The sequence below is a fragment of the Conger conger genome, chromosome 12 (genome assembly GCF_963514075.1).
Source record: "Conger conger chromosome 12, fConCon1.1, whole genome shotgun sequence".
In the NCBI taxonomy this organism is placed as follows: domain Eukaryota; kingdom Metazoa; phylum Chordata; class Actinopteri; order Anguilliformes; family Congridae; genus Conger; species Conger conger.
The window spans coordinates 35,033,229-35,053,216 of record NC_083771.1 but is presented as its reverse complement, the minus strand read 5'-3'; the positions used below and the strand labels follow the sequence as shown (position 1 = coordinate 35,053,216).

General features: G+C 39.8%; 1 protein-coding gene across 2 annotated transcripts in view; it reads right to left on the bottom strand.

Annotated features, from left to right (window-relative positions):
* The window catches only part of man2a1 (mannosidase, alpha, class 2A, member 1), a 116,306-nt gene that overhangs the window by 88,669 nt on the left and 7,649 nt on the right, over nt 1–19,988 (bottom strand). For both annotated transcript variants that reach the window (XM_061263463.1, XM_061263462.1), the window contains exon 2: nt 5,635–5,898. In XM_061263463.1, coding sequence (XP_061119447.1) covers nt 5,635–5,898 — 264 coding nt within the window. The remainder of the gene's footprint in view (nt 1–5,634; nt 5,899–19,988) is intronic.

Below are 19,988 nucleotides of genomic sequence, written 5' to 3'. Positions count from 1 at the left end.
GAGAAGGTGGACAGCACTGCGGGCCTGGTAATGTTACAGTTGAGGGATTTAACATCAAAACCCTGCCTTTCCTCGTGTTCCAACACAAAGTCGAGGAGGAAATGGCAAAAGAGCATGCAAGTAAACAAATGCAAAACTGCTACCGAAAAGTGGGCACCTTCCACAATAAACAAACACTGCAAATGAGCAAAAGAATATGTAAGAGTATGTTTTCCTTCGGAGACACCGACTTGTGGAATTACTCTGCTCATCGTGGTTGGCGCTTTCATACAGAACTGGATACATAAATTGGAAACTAAGATTTGTCGGATGATTACATGGCTGTTTTCTATAAATCAGGGAGAGACAGATTTCAGGGCTAATACGTGATACAAAAACGCAGAAACAAAAGGTGGAGAGCAGGGCAAAAATATTATCACACAAATCTACTGTAAAGCAGACACATATAATCATTATCCAAGTTCAGGTTACAAGGTGATATGGGTGCCACCTGCATCACCTCATTCCAGAGTAGGGGTGGGTGGTGCACATGATATGGCTGTTTAGTGTTACGTACTGTACAGTCATGAGAATATTGATGTTGTGCATAACATGATACGGACAGGTCGGCCATCTCAAATTCCAGTGGTGGTAACACTTGCGTTAGCATTCACGTGTGCGATTCATATTCTTATACAACCTGTGGTAATGTGATCTGCTATTGTACACCTGCTTTGCTTTACTGTGAATGCTTTGCACGTGTAGGTGGAATTCAACACACAGAAAAAACATTTCCGTTTTTTCCCCAATGTCTACTGCTGAGATAGATTTTTTTAGTCTCTGTAGTGCCAAAGGCTATGCATGTGTAGGGCATTTTACATAAGTGTGCCTCTCTGCAGACCCCCAAAAGGAAACAGACTGTGTTGAACATGTTGACATGGGTCAGCAAGGTTTGATGAAAAGACAGTGCTCGTCAATACAGAACTATTGCTCCCATCATTGTGCTGCCTCTGCGCAATTCTGCCACCTCAGTAGTTCCCCAGGGCTCAGTCCTAGGCCCGCTTCTTTTCTCTCTTTACACTCGTTCCCTTGGCCCTGTTATCACTGCTCATGGTGTATCCTACCACTGCTATGCGGTGTAGGGACTACAACTTCCACATTCCCAGAGGAAAATTCCGCGACGTCCACCACGAATGACGTCTAACTTGGTTCAGCCAATCCCGTAATGGCGGGAGCAATAAACGGTCCCGTATAAGAGCAAGACACGTTCTTGGGATCTCTCTTCTGCCTCTTCTGCTTCTTCTTCTGCTTCTTCTCTTCGACGCACCCTTTTTGGCCAGTCGCTTCAGCTCATCTGCTCCGAGACTCGGACAGAGGCTGAATGCTGCACAGCGCACTACCAGGCCTACGGACACACCCAGTTACCTCGCGGTAACTACGTGGCCTATAGTGAGTGGAAATTGTTGTACGCGGAACGCTACATCAGTTTACCCCAATAAAGCTCAACAACGAAACAGCAACAAACTTTTACACCTGGAAAAGGACCAGCGGATCAGACGACAACGCGCTGCTAAGACGGGAACACCCCAGCCTGCGCATCTCTCCCGGACACCATTCACAGCACCATCGCCGCTTCTACAAGGACAGCATGTCTTTTGGATCCAGCAATGCGTATGGACTCAGTAAGAAAACAAACATTCAGGCATAGCCAGTGTTTAGTTTAGTCTTAACTGTTTTTGTGAATCTGTGTTTCAATATTTACCATCCAACCATTGGAATGTATTTTGTTAGCTATATATGTACGTGAATTGATTCGCCCTCTTTTGCGCATATACAGAGTAAAACTACGCAAGTAGTCCCTTCTCACAGCTAACTCTAACTCATTACCACACCCAGAACTCTAGCTTACTCAAGCTAGCTACTCCCACCTTTCCTTTGTTCAAGCGACACGCGCGCTTGCGCGCGCCACACACACGCACACACACATACCTACTAAATTTCCTTACTAACCTCCCGTTAGTTTATCTGTTCTGTGTTTTAAGTTTGTTTAATAAATATATTTTATTAAACCCCGGTGTCCGTTTTGGAATCACATAGACATGAGAGCCGAGTTAAAGCAGTCTTTCGAAGAACTTCCAACCTTCAGGTTATCGGTATGTTTAATCATTAAATATTGGTTATTTTAATTATTAATTAAAATACTAAATTTGTGGTTAGATATTTCTGATAATAGTAATTTTATAAGACTGATTACCTTTTGTAGTTATACTGCTACACAACGTTTAACTGGCGCCCCGGTTTCGTAGAGAGTAAAATCCCTGCGTTATTTGGCGGCCCGTGCGAGGACCCTACATAATTTGGAGTCCCGTGCGAGGACCCCTACAGCGGACGATACCCAACTCTTTATCTCATTCCCACCATCTGACACACAGGTTTCAGCCTGTATCTCTGCTTGCCTGAGTGACATCCAGAGCTGGATGGACAACCACCATCTAAAGCTCAACCCAGGTAAGACTGAAATGATATTCATCCCCGCTATTACCTCTCCCCATCTGGATCTGTCCATTTCCCTCGAGGATACCACACTGATGCCATCACCTTGTGCAAGTAAGCTCGGCGTGGTGATGGACAGCAGACTGTCCCTCTCCAAGAACATTGCGGCGGTGATCCTCTATGCAGGTTCTTCCTATACAACATAGGGAGAATCCGCCCCTTTCTCACCCCCTACTCGACCCAGCTGCTGGTCCAAGCGACGGTTTTGTCCCGCCTGGACTACTGCAACTCCCTCTTGGCTGGCCTCCCAGCGTCCGCCATCAGACCCCTCCAACTTACCCAGAACGCAGCAGCTCGTCTGGTCTTCAACCTTCCCAAACACTCACATGTCACCCCCCTGCTTACTTCCCTCCACTGGCTGCCTGTCATGGCTTGCATCAAATTCAAAACATTGGTGCTAGCCTTCCAAGCAGTTAAGGGCTCTGATCCAGCTTACCTCCAAAAAATCATCAGACCCTACACCCCTGGCTTAATTGTAGTCTTTCTGTGATTTACTTGTGTATCGGGATCTTTAGTTTGGCTAGGTAAGCAGTGTTTGGCTAGGTAAGCAGTTTGTTCATACATTTGCGTGTTGCAGAATTTTGATGATGGTCAAATAGGCCCTGGTCCTTATCTTTGTTGTGCAGGTAGCAGTTGAAATTGTACTTCCCGCTAGGGTCTTTCAGCGCACTTATCCCTAGTTATGGGTATGCACTTTGCACTTTGTTGTACATCGCTGTGGATAAGAGCGTCTGCCAAATGCCATAAATGTAAGGTAATGTAATGAATGCTCCCAGAACTGATGAGTTGAAATAGCACTGTATAAACCATGGGTTTTCCACGTACAGTGTTTGGTGTCTTTAGATAGCTAATGGTGTGGGAAATAGTTTGGTGTCATTGGTGGTGTGGTACACTGGTTGCTGAATAAAGACCTTGTAGGAATAAACCACAGGTAATGTAAGTTACCTGTGAGTCAGCATCCAGCTGTGATACAAAGGTTAACCAGGTTTGTTGGACATACAGAGACAACATCAGCAGTACCATTGTTGTTACTGCCATCTTGTGATTCTTTATTTGATGATTTGTTGTTTTCCTCTAAACCCCGGGTATATAGAAGGAAACGAGGAATGGTTTGGGGAGACTCAATAATACGACCTCCTGCACACCATTCGCGTATAGCCATTCATATTGCACCTTTCCACGTAATTATATTTCTGCATTGCACATTGTTGAATAAATTGTATTAATTTGAACCTGAATCCTCTTGGCTCGCACCACTGCACACTTAGCAGTTTAGAGTCCTAACAGACATAGACAACCTAGGATACCTGCACCCCATAGTCACTCGCCTATACACCAGTGCTGTCACAAGATACATACCAAGATACATACCATTGATATCATTGTAGGCTATACAGGCCACAGCCACGTCCGTGTCTATACAAATAGATAGCGATCATATAGAGCCACACTATTGGCGGACATTTGCAGTTCCTTTTGTTGAACTGTTAGAACAGAGGAGCAGTTGAACTTATCTTTTGGAGTCAGATAAACAACAAAAAAATTAAATTAACCCAGTTCCAGTAGCATTAGTCAGAATACAGGCGTTTCCTTCACCTCTCAGATACTTCCGCCTTTTGGTGTATTTGGGGGGGTTTCCTACACATGCATTACATCCTGAGTTAGTGGTGTGAATAGCCTGTATTCTACAATGATAGTCATGCTCTTATTGATCATTTACAAATGACAGTATGTAATTTACAATATACAGTATATATACACATATAAATTACATTAAATATGAATTATTTGTTCATTTTACAAAAATCTGTCCTATATTTCAGTATATTTCATTCAAGCAGTGTAACATAAAGAAGCAGAATATATGCAGTATATGAATTCATGAAATTAGAACCTTTTTGAGGCTTCACCAGCTTTTCTGTTTACTTCAGAAAGTGTCTGCTACAAAAGAAAACCTTGGTAGATAATTAAACTGGTTGATCAGATAGGAGACAGACTGTTACAGCACAAAAGCCCAAAAGATCTCAACGTACATTAAATCAATGCGAGTACTTTCATAAGATATTCACAGCATGTTAGGAAATAGTTTTCACATTTCTCCTTCATTTAGATATTAATGAAATTCTCAGATATCAGATAATTATGCTAAGGTCTCTGCTGTAAAAGCTTCTCCCTCAAGGCACAAAGATGGTTGAATATTTCAGTGCGATGGTAAATCATTTCAGATGTAGAAGGTCATGCCTCAGTTTGGATTAAAACCTCAGAATTGCTTGTTATATTCTTACATCATGTACTAATATACTAATTTGGCCAAAAACTTGAAAGGTTGAAATGTCAGCTGAAAGTCTCTGACCAGAATGTTTTTAGGATAGCAATGCTAACAAAGAATATACTGAATTATAAAGATGATTCATCATTAACGGATCAACAATGGCCTTTTATACTTTTCTAAATGACAATTTAAGGTATGTCACAAGGCTAAAATCTTGATTGAATTCAGCAAGCCTCTGGCCATGATGACCTCAGATTCTATACTCCATTTCAGGATACCTCTCCACAAAATATTCATGTGGTGACAAAATTACTGGAGTTTGAGAATGTGACGACATGCCCAAGCTCTGCAAGTCTCACAAGCATTGAGTTTGGAGCCGGATACTTAAAGAGACTGGGTTCATTTGAGTCGGATGAGGGCGGCAGTCTGATCACAGATGTCCCAAATGGCCTGTTAAAATGACACTGCATAGGGCTGGGATGGAAGTGTTTGGACAGCCCCAAACAGTGACACACCTTATGATTTATCAGCTCTCTGGGTGAGGCATAAGCCATTTCCCCGCCTGGTTCTCTTCCAGAATGTCTACACTAGGGGCCAAGCTTCCAATAAAATCATCTGAAATATGTGTTTTCCTCCACTGCACTTTTGATTACTACAGAGCACCAAGGAAAGATTATATATAACATGAAAATGTTAAAGTAGGGCAAGAAACACTGTAAATGAAGCAGAACACACAGCACCCTCCTTTGAGCCTTTGCGTTACAGCTAAATTTGGCAACGTTAAATAAAAAAAGCGCTTCACCTTTTTCCCTTTACAGATTAATCTTTACCTGCACTCCATCTGCAGACTTGGAGTAAGGCCTCGTGGCAAACTGGCAGTCTTGTGAGTCAATAGGGACGACAAGCGGGGGAGAGGCGAGAAGTTCTGGGAGGGACCCCCGGGTCAGGTTGCCCACTTCAAGGCTCCCCCTCCCGTCCTTCACCGACTCGCTGAGGTTGATCACAGAGTCCCTGATGTTGGAGATGATCTCATTATTCTCTGCCAGCAGCCTCTCCAGGTGGTCAATCTTCTCCTGCAGGATGGAGAGCTGGCCCTAGAAGAAGGGAAGGAAGGTGGAACATCAACAATAGAGAAAGAGAGCAACACCTGTCCTGCAGCAGTGACAGGAAAACAGCAATCCTAGTGATTCTCTTACACTTATCCTTCACACTTACAAGCAAGCATATCCCCCCTTACCATGAACAGTATAGTAAATACACGTAAACAAATGAACAAACAAACATTAAATTATAATGGCTCCTCATCCCCAAAATTGAAAGACATCATACTTATTTGGAGAATAGTTACTTAGTAGTAATACTCAGAATTATTAAAACAGGTCTCACAAACAGCACAAGAGGAACTAGGCATGGACTGCAGGGTTTCCTCTTGACCATCCGGTTCACAATACAAGCTTGAAGTGAGCACATTTCTGCTATTTTCACTCTAAAGCAGCCTACTTCTCAGTGGATTTTGCACTATTTTGACCACCTGACCTTTGGAACATCCTGAGAGAAAAAACAGGATGTGGAAAAGAGAGAAGAGCATAGCTAAGAATCCCCGAGCACTGCAGATTATTTTAAAGGTGTGATTAATGAGTGGAAGATAATATGGTAAATCAAATGTTCAATGGGCATGGTCACTTTCAATTTTTTCAACATTTTACTGACTGCTGTAAATGGAAATGTTAAAAGCTACATCCCTCCCCCCCCCCCCCCAACCCCCAACCCCCAGCCTTGAGGCAGCAATAAGTACCGGTCGTGCCTGACAGCCGTGGGCAGTTCATTACACCAATGGGGGTAGCTGCTAGACAGCAAATGGGCAATTGGTGGGATGGCACATCCAGAAGCAGATGGAACCGGTAGGAGTGTGGGAGACATATCACTGTAGCTAAAACATTACTATGTGAGGAGAGCCCAGATTCTAAGCCCAGTCAAAGACACAACAAGTAACAATTTCAGTTTTTAATCATACTTGTAAAGTATAAATGTTACTATAATGTTTAAAAGTACCCCCCTTTCCAGAACAGTATGCCTACAATAAGCTAATGTGGTCACACAAGTTCACAAGGATAAGAGATGTACAGTAAGTGCACACCAGTATTACTTCCTGTCTATCCTATCCGCAACACCAATCGACAAGTGGCAAACCACAAAAAATGTAATCAGAGCAACACGAAATTGAACTGCGTGTTCTGGACTGCCTGTGAAGACAGAATCTGAGTTTAAAAGGAAGAACTATGATCACCTTATGTCTGCTCCTGCATATATAGCTACAAAGTATCATTCAAATGTGATGACTTTCATGATATCTGGACAGAAAATCAATGTAAAAATGTTTAGTTTTGTTCACAAATGACATTTTGCATTTTCATTAAATTTTTTCAGGTACACCTGGCTTGGGAATCTCTCTAGCAACATCAGAGCTAAGCATTCTACTCTGCACCCGACCCCCAGCTGTTAATGTAGTCAGAAGCAATTTTTTTTAATGAGCACTTGCTATGATAAACCATGAAAACAGGGAAGCTGAAGGAGAGAAAATCATTAAGCAAAGCTTCTCTAGATCATTTTTTGCAAGCACATCTGACAGATGTTTTGTCTTTGATTACTGCTCCTCAAATCTGTGCTAATTCTTGTTACTGAAATTGCAATAGTGAATTTACACTTAATTAGCATTTGAGTGTATTTCAAAAACAATGTCATTAGTTATTATATCCTTTAAGTTCATTAGAAATGTGTTTACATTTGTTTAAATCAACTCAATGAGAACAACATTTCCATATTTGGTAATTAGTTAAATAAATACTTGGGGATTCACAAAGCATTCAAGTATATACTCTGCCAAATAGACGGTTCAGTTCAGTCCTCTGCCTGCACACCCTTATGGCAGACAAATGTGCACCACTACCTCTATGCAGCCGCTTATTAAGGAGCTGTGCACATTCACACACCGTCATGAAAATGAACTATATACCATGAAGCATTTATGCTCACCAATCTGAAATGGCTAGCCGCATCTGTGGAAACATCCCTTCGTTAATGTTCTCCATAAATCACATCACATCAACACACAAGTCCACCGAAACACGTTAAGTGAGCCAACCTCTATCAGTTTGGCAACGACGGTGACGGTGTATAGTTAGGAAACTAGGCTTGTAACTCCAAACTTGTATGTTGAATTCCAAAATTGGACACTGCCATGGTACCACTGAGCAAGTATGCCTACTGCTTCAGGAAATATCCACTTGGATAAACAAACTGCCCAAAACATAAACTATAAATTGGATGAGAGCCAGTTAAATTCTTAAAATGTATTACATAATTGAGTTAACAGACAAGCTTGCATGACATTACATACTGTATGTTATGTACACGTATCAGCTTATCATTTTCAGTAGTTCATGGATTGTTGATGTTCTGTACATCTTCAAGGAGCAATCATTGTGGAATTGCTATCAACTAATAAGAGTGGAAGCTTAGTGACAAGCAACATGGGGAGATAACATTTCCTTTTCCTCAAAGAAAATGAGGTTCTTTATGATTTTCCTTGCTTAAGATAGTTACAGTGACACAAAGATAAGGGAAGAATGTAGAATGTGACAGTTGGCTTCCCCAGTAATGACCAAAAATATTTTCCTTTTTTAGGGAATACAGTGCCTCTTTAAGGGATGGGAAGTGTGTTTGCTTTAGTCAAAAGCCAGCCAAGTTATGATAAAAGAGAAAAGCCTTGTGGCCGCCTGTTGACATTGCACAGGGGACAAGCAACAGGGGAAGGTTCATAACATAGTACAGATTAAGAAGAATAACATATATTGGGTAGACAAATACACAAGGAAACTGACAGCATGAATGCCATAATGATGCCAGCCCACTGTTTTGCTTTGCACTAAGCAGAAAGTGGAACAGGCCTGTGTTTCAGCAAGCTGTGTATTCAGATGACCAGCCATGTGGTTCAACACGTGTGCTACATTTCCCGTGTCTAGCTGAAAGCCTCTGGGAGAAGAAAAGGGAAAAAAAGAGAAAAGAATGACGCTACAAAATGAAGAACTGTAACTGGATCACATGCTAACCATTTAGCCATTTAACTATAAAAGCTCAACAGTACCTTGCACTATATACGGTTACCAAAACTCACAGTGATCAAGCCTCAAGGAAATTAGATATCCATCAACAGGACATTCAACTTGTGACAGAGAGCTTTTTGTTTCCGTCAGCTTCATTTGCAGAAAAGCAAAACAAACAGATAGGAGTTTCTGCTCTTCTTATCGCCTGCAAAAAGGGGGCCTTTCTCTAAATAAATGTATGTGAGTGTCAGACAGGATACATCTGCTGTTTTGATACACAGCAGTGGAAGAGACCAGCAGAGTGAGCCAAGAGCAATGCACATGCTATGCTTTCTATTTTAAGTGAGTAACATATTGGGGGAGTGAAGAAAATCCTTCTTTTAATCATTCTTCAAAGATTATTTTATGCGGTTCATATACTCAGTGAGCAATTTATTAGGTAGACCAGTACACCAGCTTGTTAATGCAAATATTGAATCAGCCAATCATGTGGCAGCAACTAAAAGCGTAAAATAATGCAGACATGATCAAGAGGTTCAGCTGTTGTTCAGACCAAATGTCAGAATGGGGAAGAAATAGGATCTAAGTGACTTTGACCGTGGAATGATTGTTGGTGCCAGAGAGGGTGGTTTGAGTATCTCAGAAACTTCTGATCTTGTCTGATTTTCACACATACCAGTCTCTAGAGATTGCAGAGAATGGTGTGAAAAAAATCCAGTAGTTCTGCATACAAAAATGCTTTATTAATGAGAGGGGTCAGAGGAGAAGGGCCAGACTGGTCGAAGCTGGCAGGAACATTTCCGAACACACCACGTGTCAAATGTCTTAACTGCATAGGCTACAGCAGCAGAAGACAAAAAAGGGCTCACTGAGTGTATATTCAACTGGTGGATATAAGGATTACATTACAGGAAGAATCTCTTAAACCGGTTATATTGTTAATAGAACAACTGACTAAATGCACAGGGAGGCAAAAGCAAACGGGGAGACAATGCTTACATATCTCAATCATCCATAAACATTGATAGGGATATGTTCAGGTAACTTTTACCAATTATTTTGATTGTGACAGATTACTGCCGGACTATGTGTACTAGTACCAAAAAAAGTAAAATTCTCTGTCCATAGATGTTGTGTCAAATTAGCAACTTTCTTGCCATGCTGACATTTCTGTTGATACAGTCAGGTCCATAAATATTGGGACATCGACACAATTTTCATCTTTTTGGCTCTATACACCACCACAATGGATTTGAAATGAAACGAACAAGATGTGCTTTAACTGCAGACTTTCAGTTTTAATTTGAGGGTATTTACATCCAAATCAGGTGAACGGTGTAGGAATACAACAGTTTGTATATGTGCCTCCCACTTAAGGGACCAAAAGTAATGGGACAAACTAACAATCATAAATCAAACTTTCATTTTTTAATACTTGGTTGCAAATCCTTTGCAGTCAATTACAGCCTGACGTCTGGAACGCATAGACATCACCAGACGCTGGGTTTCATCCCTGGTGATGCTCTGCCAGGCCTCTACTGCAACTGTCTTCGGTTCCTGCTTGTTCTTGGGGCATTTTCCCTTCAGTTTTGTCTTCAGCAAGTGAAATGCATGTTCAATCGGATTCAGGTCAGGTGATTGACTTGACCATTGAATAACATTCCACTTCTTTGTCTTAAAAAACTCTTTGGTTGCTTTCGCAGTATGCTTCGGGTCATTTTCCATCTGCACTGTGAAGCGCCGTCCAATGAGTTCTGAAGCATTTGGCTGAATATGAGCAGATAATATTGCCCGAAACACTTCAGAATTCATCCTGCTGCTTTTGTCAGCAGTCACATCATCAATAAATACAAGGGAACCAATTCCATTGGCAGCCATACATGCCCACACCATGACACTACCACCACCATTCTTCACTGATGAGGTGGTATGTTTAGGATCATGAGCAGTTCCTTTCCTTCTCCATACTCTTCTCTTCCCATCATTCTGGTACAAGTTGATCTTTGTCTCATCTGTCCATAGGATGTTGTTCCAGAACTGTAAAGGCTTTTTTAGATGTTGTTTGGCAAACTCTAATCTGGTCTTCCTGTTTTTGAGGCTCACCAATGGTTTACATCTTGTGGTGAACCCTCTGTATTCACTCTGGTGATGTCTTCTCTTGATTGTTGACTTTGACACACATACACCTACCTCCTGGAGAGTGTTCTTGATCTGGCTAACTGTTGTGAAGGGGTTTTTCTTCACCAGGGAAAGAATTCTTCTGTCATCCACCACAGTTGTTTTCTGTGGTCTTCCGGGTCTTTTAGTGTTGCTGAGCTCTCGCGTTCTTTCTTTTTAAGAATGTTCCAAACAGTTGATTTGGCCACACCTAATGTTTTTGCTATCTCTCTGATGGGGTTGTTTTGATTTTTCAGCCTAATGATGGCTTGCTTCACTGATAGTGACAGCTCTTTGGATCTCATATTGAGAGTTGACAGCAACAGATTCCAAATGCAAATAGCACACTTGAAATTAACTCTAGACCTTTTATCTGCTCCTTGTAAATGAGATAATGAGGGAATAACACACACCTGGCCATGGAACAGCTGAGCAGCCAATTGTCCCATTACTTTTGGTCCCTTAAAAAGTTGGAGGCACATATAGAAACGGTTGTAATTCCTACACCATTCACCTGATTTGGATGTAAATACCCTCAAATTATAGCTGAAAGTCTGCAGTTAAAGTATATCTTGTTTGTTTCATTTCAATTGTGTCGATGTCCCAATATTTATGGACCTGACTGTAGGTTAAAATAACTGAAAGTAGAATTTATTTAATTTCATTTATGTGACTAATTTATTTGGTCTAATCTGACAGTACATTCGGCTACCAAGTTTAAAATTTTCTTGATCTGCCTGCAAACAATTGAAATATGCGAATGTAATATATTAGTAAAACAGTTGGATATCATTGAAAAAGGGACACTAGGCTAGCCATTTTGATCTTTCACCAAGTATATTGACTTCATATCATAAGCCATAAATAACTTACTATATACTAGCTATTTTTTTGGCCTATGGAGAAAAATATGGTGTTCATAAATATTTTTGTCCACTGAAGCTGATGTTTGCAACAGTGTTTGCTGTACACAAGAACATAAAAATACCCAACCTTTCCAAATATGATAAATGCTACAGCAGGTTGATACACTCATTATCTCAATTAATGATGCTACATATCAAATGGAGATAATAGCAATACTGCACACTCTGAAATATGTATAATGCACATATTGTGGAAGACTATTAAACGCCATTTTTCAACTGAAAAAATCACCCACATTAAAAATTGGAAAAAGAGTCATAAGTTGAAATGTGGCCTTTGAAACTCTGTAGAAAAGCTTTTGACTGGATGATCTAGAGCGACTCAAATTGCTCAATGATTTGCACTTTATAAACAAAAATATGGTCCAGGTTAAGCAATAGCTTGTGTGCTCACTTTATTCAGCCAAGCTGAATTTTTAATGTGAAGCTCCCCTCTGCTTGTCGACTTTCTTTTGGAGTCTGTGTGCCTATAGGTGGAGCTGGAGGAGGCTGATTAATTGATGAAGTGCACCTGTAACCTGTAGTCCAGGGGATGAAGCAGCCCCTCTCTAGCTTACCTGGATTTTGGCTTCCAACCATAGCACTTCTGGCTCCACATGGGGCTTTAGTGTTAATGTAGGTTGCAGTGGACATGTAGTGTGCTTTTTCTGTGTACTTTATTTAGCAAAGTTATTTAGTTAGTCTGTTTGGAGTCACAAGCCTGCAGAAGGTAGGTTTTGACTTGTGCAGGTCCTCTCTGGGCTGACATCCTACAAACTATGCATGTATGTATTCTAATGTGCTTTGTTTTTCTAATGAGTTTTGAATTATGTATTTGTGCCATAATAAATTTCATTTTTACAACGTAGACTGCTTCACTTTCTGGTTTGGTGTAGTTTCATGTTTTATCGTCATATTTTGGAGTATGATGATAATGATGATGATGATGATGATAATAAAAATAATGTATTATTATAAAGCTGATTTACAGACTACGCAAAAGACAATCCCCCCTGGAGCAAGGGCCCAACAGCTGTGCGGATTTTATCATGGCTACACCAGGGAATGTCCCAGTCATGTACCTTAGCTACGAGGCTACAGGCTGCCCATAGTACTAAAGCAGAAATTGAATCCCTTTGGACACATTTTCCTTATGAGCATATTGTAATTTTACAAAATATTTACAAAAATTACAAATAAACCTTTCAAACCTATTCAAATTCTGACTATGGCTGATATGATGGGCCAACATGATCAATCAATCAAACTTTATTGATAAACCACATTTCCTACAGCGGGTGCAACTCAATGTGCTGTACATAAGACAAACCGGGTGATTGAAAGATAAAAAAGAAAAAAAGAAAGACATGAGCACTGATGGCCACCAGAGAGGAAACACAGTGTGAGCACCGTTTGTGCCACTCATCCTGTGCCACTCACCCTGTAAATGTTCAAGGAATGTTCAAAAAGTTGCCCAATCCCAGTTATCTGAACCTGAACCTTATCTGAACCTTAGTTCCTTTAATGTATCATTTCTACTAGCCAAAATCTACTCAAAATCTCTCTACTCAAGCCGTCTGCTTAAAACAATTTGAAATGTTTCATTACCAATCCCATTGGCATAGTGCAGAGCAACAGAATTTATTTGATCCCAGCTTCTATCCTTTGCAATTCAAAATGCCATTTGCATGTTTGGGAGCTCAATGCCCAATCCCCTTTGAACCTAAATTCTACACAAATATTCCATTACACCAAATTCTGATTTGAATCTTAGTATTTGAGGTAAATATTCTGAAAATGTAGTTTTTATTTTAAGTGTAATTTAAGGCATTACTCCAAGATATACTGTATACTTGAAACTATCCAACTAAACTTTATTTTTCCTGGCTGCATTCCATAGGTGGCTATTTAATGACTAGTTCTCCCTTCCCATCTAATGTATAGCCAGCTGTATTGGTTCTTTGAAACTTAAGTTCCTGTGCCAGAACAAAGACCTCATTAATTAATTATGGATTCATGATCCCAGTGCATTTTATATTCGGTGTTTATTGATGCCCCAGAAACACACACCTTCCCAACTAGATGTGATGGCTTGCTATTAAAATAGAAAAGCGACAGCTTGCATAAAACATGTAGCCCAGACCCTACTTCAGCCCAATATGAAGTGGCTCCACACAAATCCCAAGGCATTGGTTGAGAATTGAGAAAGTTGGGATTCCCATAAATGGTAGTGAGAGATTATCACAATTTGTAAAAATACATCAAAACTGCCCAAACTCTGATTAAATTCAATATTCAAAACATTTTCCCCCCTTTAAATATTTGCAGCCTGGTTGCATTTATGTGCTTAGGAATTCCAGTCATATCTGGCCTGTGACAAATTAAGCAGCATAAATAGATACTTTAGACCAGAACAAGCATTTCCATCGGCCGTTTGTCTTCATAACAACCAAGTTGGCCATTGCAGTCAGGAAGCACTGCACTTTCCCCTACACTAGGTACTAACTAATCGATGAACACACTGGCTCACCCAATAATATATTGCCGGTATTTGACACCGTGTCATGGATGCGCAGTGAAAAGGTTTCAGCAATCATAAACATGCTGCATTAAGGAGGTGGACTTAATGAAGCAGGCATGCTTAAATGCATATGCTTAGAAGGTGTGCCACCTTGCATACTCCTTGTGTTGAACTGATGAAGCTAAGCAGCTGTGGACTCAGTTGAGAGACCAACTGAAAAAATAAGGTTGATGAACTGGGTTACCAAAAGATCACATTGAAAAACATGAAACATTTTCAGCCAGGAAGTTTCCAGTGGCAACAACAATGTGGTTGTGACACGGCCAGATAATGGCATGAAAACATACGCCGATGTTTATTATTAGATCAATGCTTCAGTCACTATGCTGGTCATGGGAAAACTATTCAATGGAATTTTAATTCTTCTCCTCTTTATTGTGGTATAACAGAACAAAAATGATATTAACTCCGTAGCAGTTTTAGTCTCCTCCAGGGCTGGGGGCTGTCAGTGACATAGGCACTTTATTGGTGAATTAAAACGAGAAATCTACCTAATTGGTCTCTTTTCCTCAGTTGTCCATATCTTCTGTTTTGAGATATTCTAATGGACATAAACCATGCAAAATTTACAGCCAGTAATTCAGTTCAGCAAAAACAAGCAAATACAATGCACTGTTCACCTTCATAAAATCATTGTTTTAGACGAGGAAACACTTAGATTCCTCCTTCTGCTTCTGCAAACCCTTCTCCCGCAAGCAGCCATTCCCAGACAACACCCTTATCGGGTCACTCCAAAACAGCATGTTCATACATTAGCTCCGTTACCATGAGGACGTCATTTAGCAAGCAACCTCTCATTCCACACCACTGTTAACTGGGTTAGCATCTCATCTACAAATAAATGTAGACATTATAATCCCAAAACCATACTCACTGAGCCTTACGACTACTGCCAAAGGAGGGTAACAGAAACAAGCAAATGATTCTGTCAATACATGATCACATTGTCATAACTGGCCCATAAAGTACAATTCTAAGCACAACAGAGCTGAAATTTTCAGCGTAGTCAGAGGTGCATGTATTTTATAATTATGTCCAAAGGCACAAGAAACCCAAATCATAATAATAAATTTTAAATCATCCTTAGTTTACACAAATCAACTGTAATACCATTGGGCAAGTTGCTTTTCTCCTTGCTCACAACACGCATACATCTATAATCGCACAGCAAGGAGGTCCTGGGATCCCGGTCAGCCAGGGCCTCTCTGTGTGGAGTTTGCATGTTCTCCCCGTGTTCGCGTGGGTTTCCACCCACAGTCCAAAGACATGCAGGTTAGGCTGATTGGAGAGTCTAAATTGCCTGTGGGTATGAGTGTGAGTGAATGGTGTGTTTGGCCTGCGATGGATGGGCAACCTGTCAAGGGTATATTCCTGCCTTTCGCCCAATGTATGCTGGGATAGGCTCCAGCCCCACTGGGACCCTGTTCAGGATAAGCGGGTTAAGATAATGGATGGATGGACATTATATGGGTATCCATTACAATATTACAAGTATGATGGTCATTGTCCCCATGGAGTGGTAAAGACTAGGGAAACGGATTAGGAATCGTTAACTTGGCTAATGCTGGAAGACAAACCATATAAAAGGATTTACTCTTGTCATTATAGTGGACTGTATAAATGAAGCATCTGATAGAGATCATTTTTGAGAAACCTGATGCATTAAAAGCCTTATCAAAAAGGGGCCTTTGCGTCAATTAATTGCTTAACCTACTAATATTGGGACAACCAAATTACTTTGTGTGTTGTTTACATCGGTGAAAAACATTTGAATGGGTTGGGGCAACTTAAATTTATAATGTACTGAAAACTTAGTCAACTCATGTCTGTTGGTTTTGGAAATTAAACATGCCATTGTTCAAATGGAAAATTTTGGAAAATTTGTAAATTTGGAATGCATTAGCTTATTATACAAAGCAAAACACAAGCATTGAAACTATTTATAAATAGATTTATCCATTCAAATGTACAGTGCATACCAAAAAAAGTGTGCAATTTAAAGAGAGTTATGAACAAGCAATCATGAAATCAGCACATTACCGGCTTAAAAATGTGAAAATATATGTACTCAACTCACAAATGTTGTGATTCACCACAAGAGTCTCACCGTACATCATAAAGGCAATAGGAATTATAGTTGTGAACAATAATGGGGATGAAAATAAAATCACTCCATTTATAAGATTATAGCACATTAAACAAATCACTATGAAGTACCTAGTGCCTTCAATCCGTACATCGGTCTCAAACCAGAAAGTGAAAGTGCTTGCCAGCAAAAAGTTGATATCTGCAATAGTGTCAGTTTTGTGAGAGTAATATTAGCAAGTTAGACTGAGCCAGAATAGTTATAACTCAACTTTTTATAATATAGCCTCCGTTTTGAATGTTATTTAATAGTTGTCCTAAAATTAACTTAATTTGTAACTTTATTACGTCCAACAGAAACAGGACATTTTCTCAGCATCAAACACGGCCTTACAGGCTCTGAATATTACAATGAAATACAAAAATATCTGCAGTGAGCACCATAATTGATCGGACAGTGACACATTTTTTGTTATTTTGGTGCAGACTGTCAGCTTTTTTTATTTTTATTTTATAAGGTATTTTCATCCAACCATTCAGAAATGACAACACCTTTTGTAAATGGTCTCCCCATTTTAAGGTACTACAGGTATTTGTTGAATTGGCTTCACAGATGCGTTCCGTTAGGCAGGTGTATTGATTTGTGTCGTAAGTGAACGCAGAAGAGCTGTTGATATCTAGTCTGGATTCTAGCCTTTGCAATTTCCTAAAAGAGCCCCAAGAGTTCTGGAACAAAGTCTTGTGGACAGATGAGACAAAGATTAACATGGAACAGTGAGATGGAAAGAGTCAAGTGAGGAGAAAAAAAGTAAATGCCCATGATCCAAAGTATACCACCTCATTCATGAAACATGGTGGAGGGGGTGCTATGGCTTGGGCCTGTATGGCTGCCAGTGGAACAGGCTTACTTGTCTTCATCAATAATGTGACTGCAGACAGAAGTAGAACAATATATTCTGAAGTCTAAAGAAATGTTATCTCAGATAAAAACCAAATGGCTCCAAACCTATGTACAAAAGGTTCTATAATTTCTAAACGGTCAGATATGGAAGAAAATACCCTAAAGCTGAGAGCCTGCACTTTAACCTCATTATCATAGTATCCTTTCAAACTCAAAATGCTAGAGTACAGAATCAAAATAACAAAAAATGTGTCCAATGGATTATGGTGCTGTATATTGTGGATTATCAATACGATTACTATTCAAGTCAGTGCATGCCATGATTGAGCATTTCCCGCCCTCTTCAACTGACATTTATCTCCTTTTTCAAGTTTTCAATTTCAGGAAATGTCCATAGGCTCATAAAAAAAGATATACTCCTTACAGATTTTATAGTTACAGTATGCATTTTTGCAGGTTTAGCAAGGTTTTCAACTACGAAGCCAACCCTTTTTGATGTCACACTCAGACTCTAAACTCTTCCAGTCCCATAACATTAGCCTCAACGCTTTGCAGTAGTTTGCCACTGCTAGGTTTAAATGGCTTTAAATTTACTTACAATTTGAGCTGAAAATGCAACAAACAAGAAAAGGTTTTGAGGTTTCTAAAGACTAAGAGGCTAGCTGAGTGTTACAGAGGCCTCACAGCAATGCCGTGTGGGTGTGCGCATGCGTGATTTTATCTCTCCAACTCTTCAAAGCCAGTATGTGCAGTCAGGCAATGCAGTGTTAATTTATGATAACAGATGTCACTATTAGACATATTTTAAGGTTTATTTACGGTCTTGTATTAATCTTTTAAATGCAAGTGGGTTGCCTTGCAGGTGATGGAGCCAAAGCAGATGTCCCATGGTACAGATACAAATCCTCACTGTGACTGTGGCAACTAAATGTGTTCTCTTAAATAAATAAAATAATAAAATAAATAAAACTCACTCCTATCAATCAATGCACTGGTTCTACGTGTTGGCAATGGAAACTGATCTTTCACCATCACATTGTTGCTTCTCATGCTAATTCAAGACAGAATACTTTAAAATGAAACCATGACAAAAGCTCAATGAACACTGCCAAAACTACAATATCTAGAAAGGGTCTACATGAATAGGGTCTGAACAAGACATTCACAACAGCATGAAAATAGGAGTGTGTGAGGACATGATAAAGAGTGATAAGAACTTGATCCCTGACCAAAACTAGAGGGGCTTCCCTGAACAGACTTGATACACACAGAAAACTCCAGATGAGCAGAATCTTCTTTGCTTACACTTTTTAAACTTTTTCTAGCTCAGAAATCTAGCTCTTCTAGCACTACACTAAACCGAGGCCCATCCTCAATGAAACTGTACAACCCAATGTGTACATGTGATCAGTTCTTAATGTACCCCAGATGCTATGGACTATATTGTTTGATGAAGTAGTATACTAGACTTGCCCAGCTTTGAAAAGTTTTTCATACAAACCAATTGCAAATTAGAGATGCACTGCATCAGAAGTAACCCATATTTCAAAATGAGAATTGGAGTATCAAAAATGTTCCATTAAAGCATTGCAAAAACTACACAAAAAGCCTCATCAAAAAGAAGCCTCATTAGCCTCATTGGTAATACTGATAAAAACACCAGAAATCTTCACTCTGATCCTCTCCAGTAGGTTTCATACATTTTTGCTTTAACATGGACTGTGTTTCTCCTCAAGAAATTCTAGAAGGCCAGAAACATCTAAAATAAAGTACAAATTACACACATTTGTTCCATCATGGCCTTAATTCTGAATGTGTCAAGAAAGCAGTTTCTGGACACCAAACATCTATATATGAATTCTATCAAAAGACACCAGACAACTACTGGAAACTAGGTGCAAAACAGATCACTTTATATTAGCTTGAAATAAGAAATGAATCCATTATTACACTAAATGAATGCCATTATTTAGGCAAATACATTTGTATTCTCCAAATTTATAGTCAGCTGATTATGCACATGCCAACAGTGTAATGTTTAACTTAAATGATCCAATTTACCTTAAAGGCCTCTATTTACTACACAGGGTAGAGGCTGTGGTAGCCTTCGAAGTAAGCCTTATAATCTTATAAGCAGAGATGCTTATACAAAGATGCTGATCCTTAAAAAAATAAAAATAAAGAAATAACAGGAACTATCCACTGGAAATACATAGGTTTTAACAACAATATGTGGAGTGGGGGAAATGCAAAGGGCGTCCTGGGGGGAATTTTGCAAGTAAAAGCACCATTTTGAAATTAGATCAAGCTTCTTCAAGGTTCTTTGCATTCATTTACCTCGCATTGTTTCCATTGCTTTAGACTTTTTTTTTTTTTTTTTTTTCAGACTTCTTGAGTGCTGTTTACGAAGTGCCTTCGATTTCTAGCCCCTGCTGCCATACTGACATGCCCT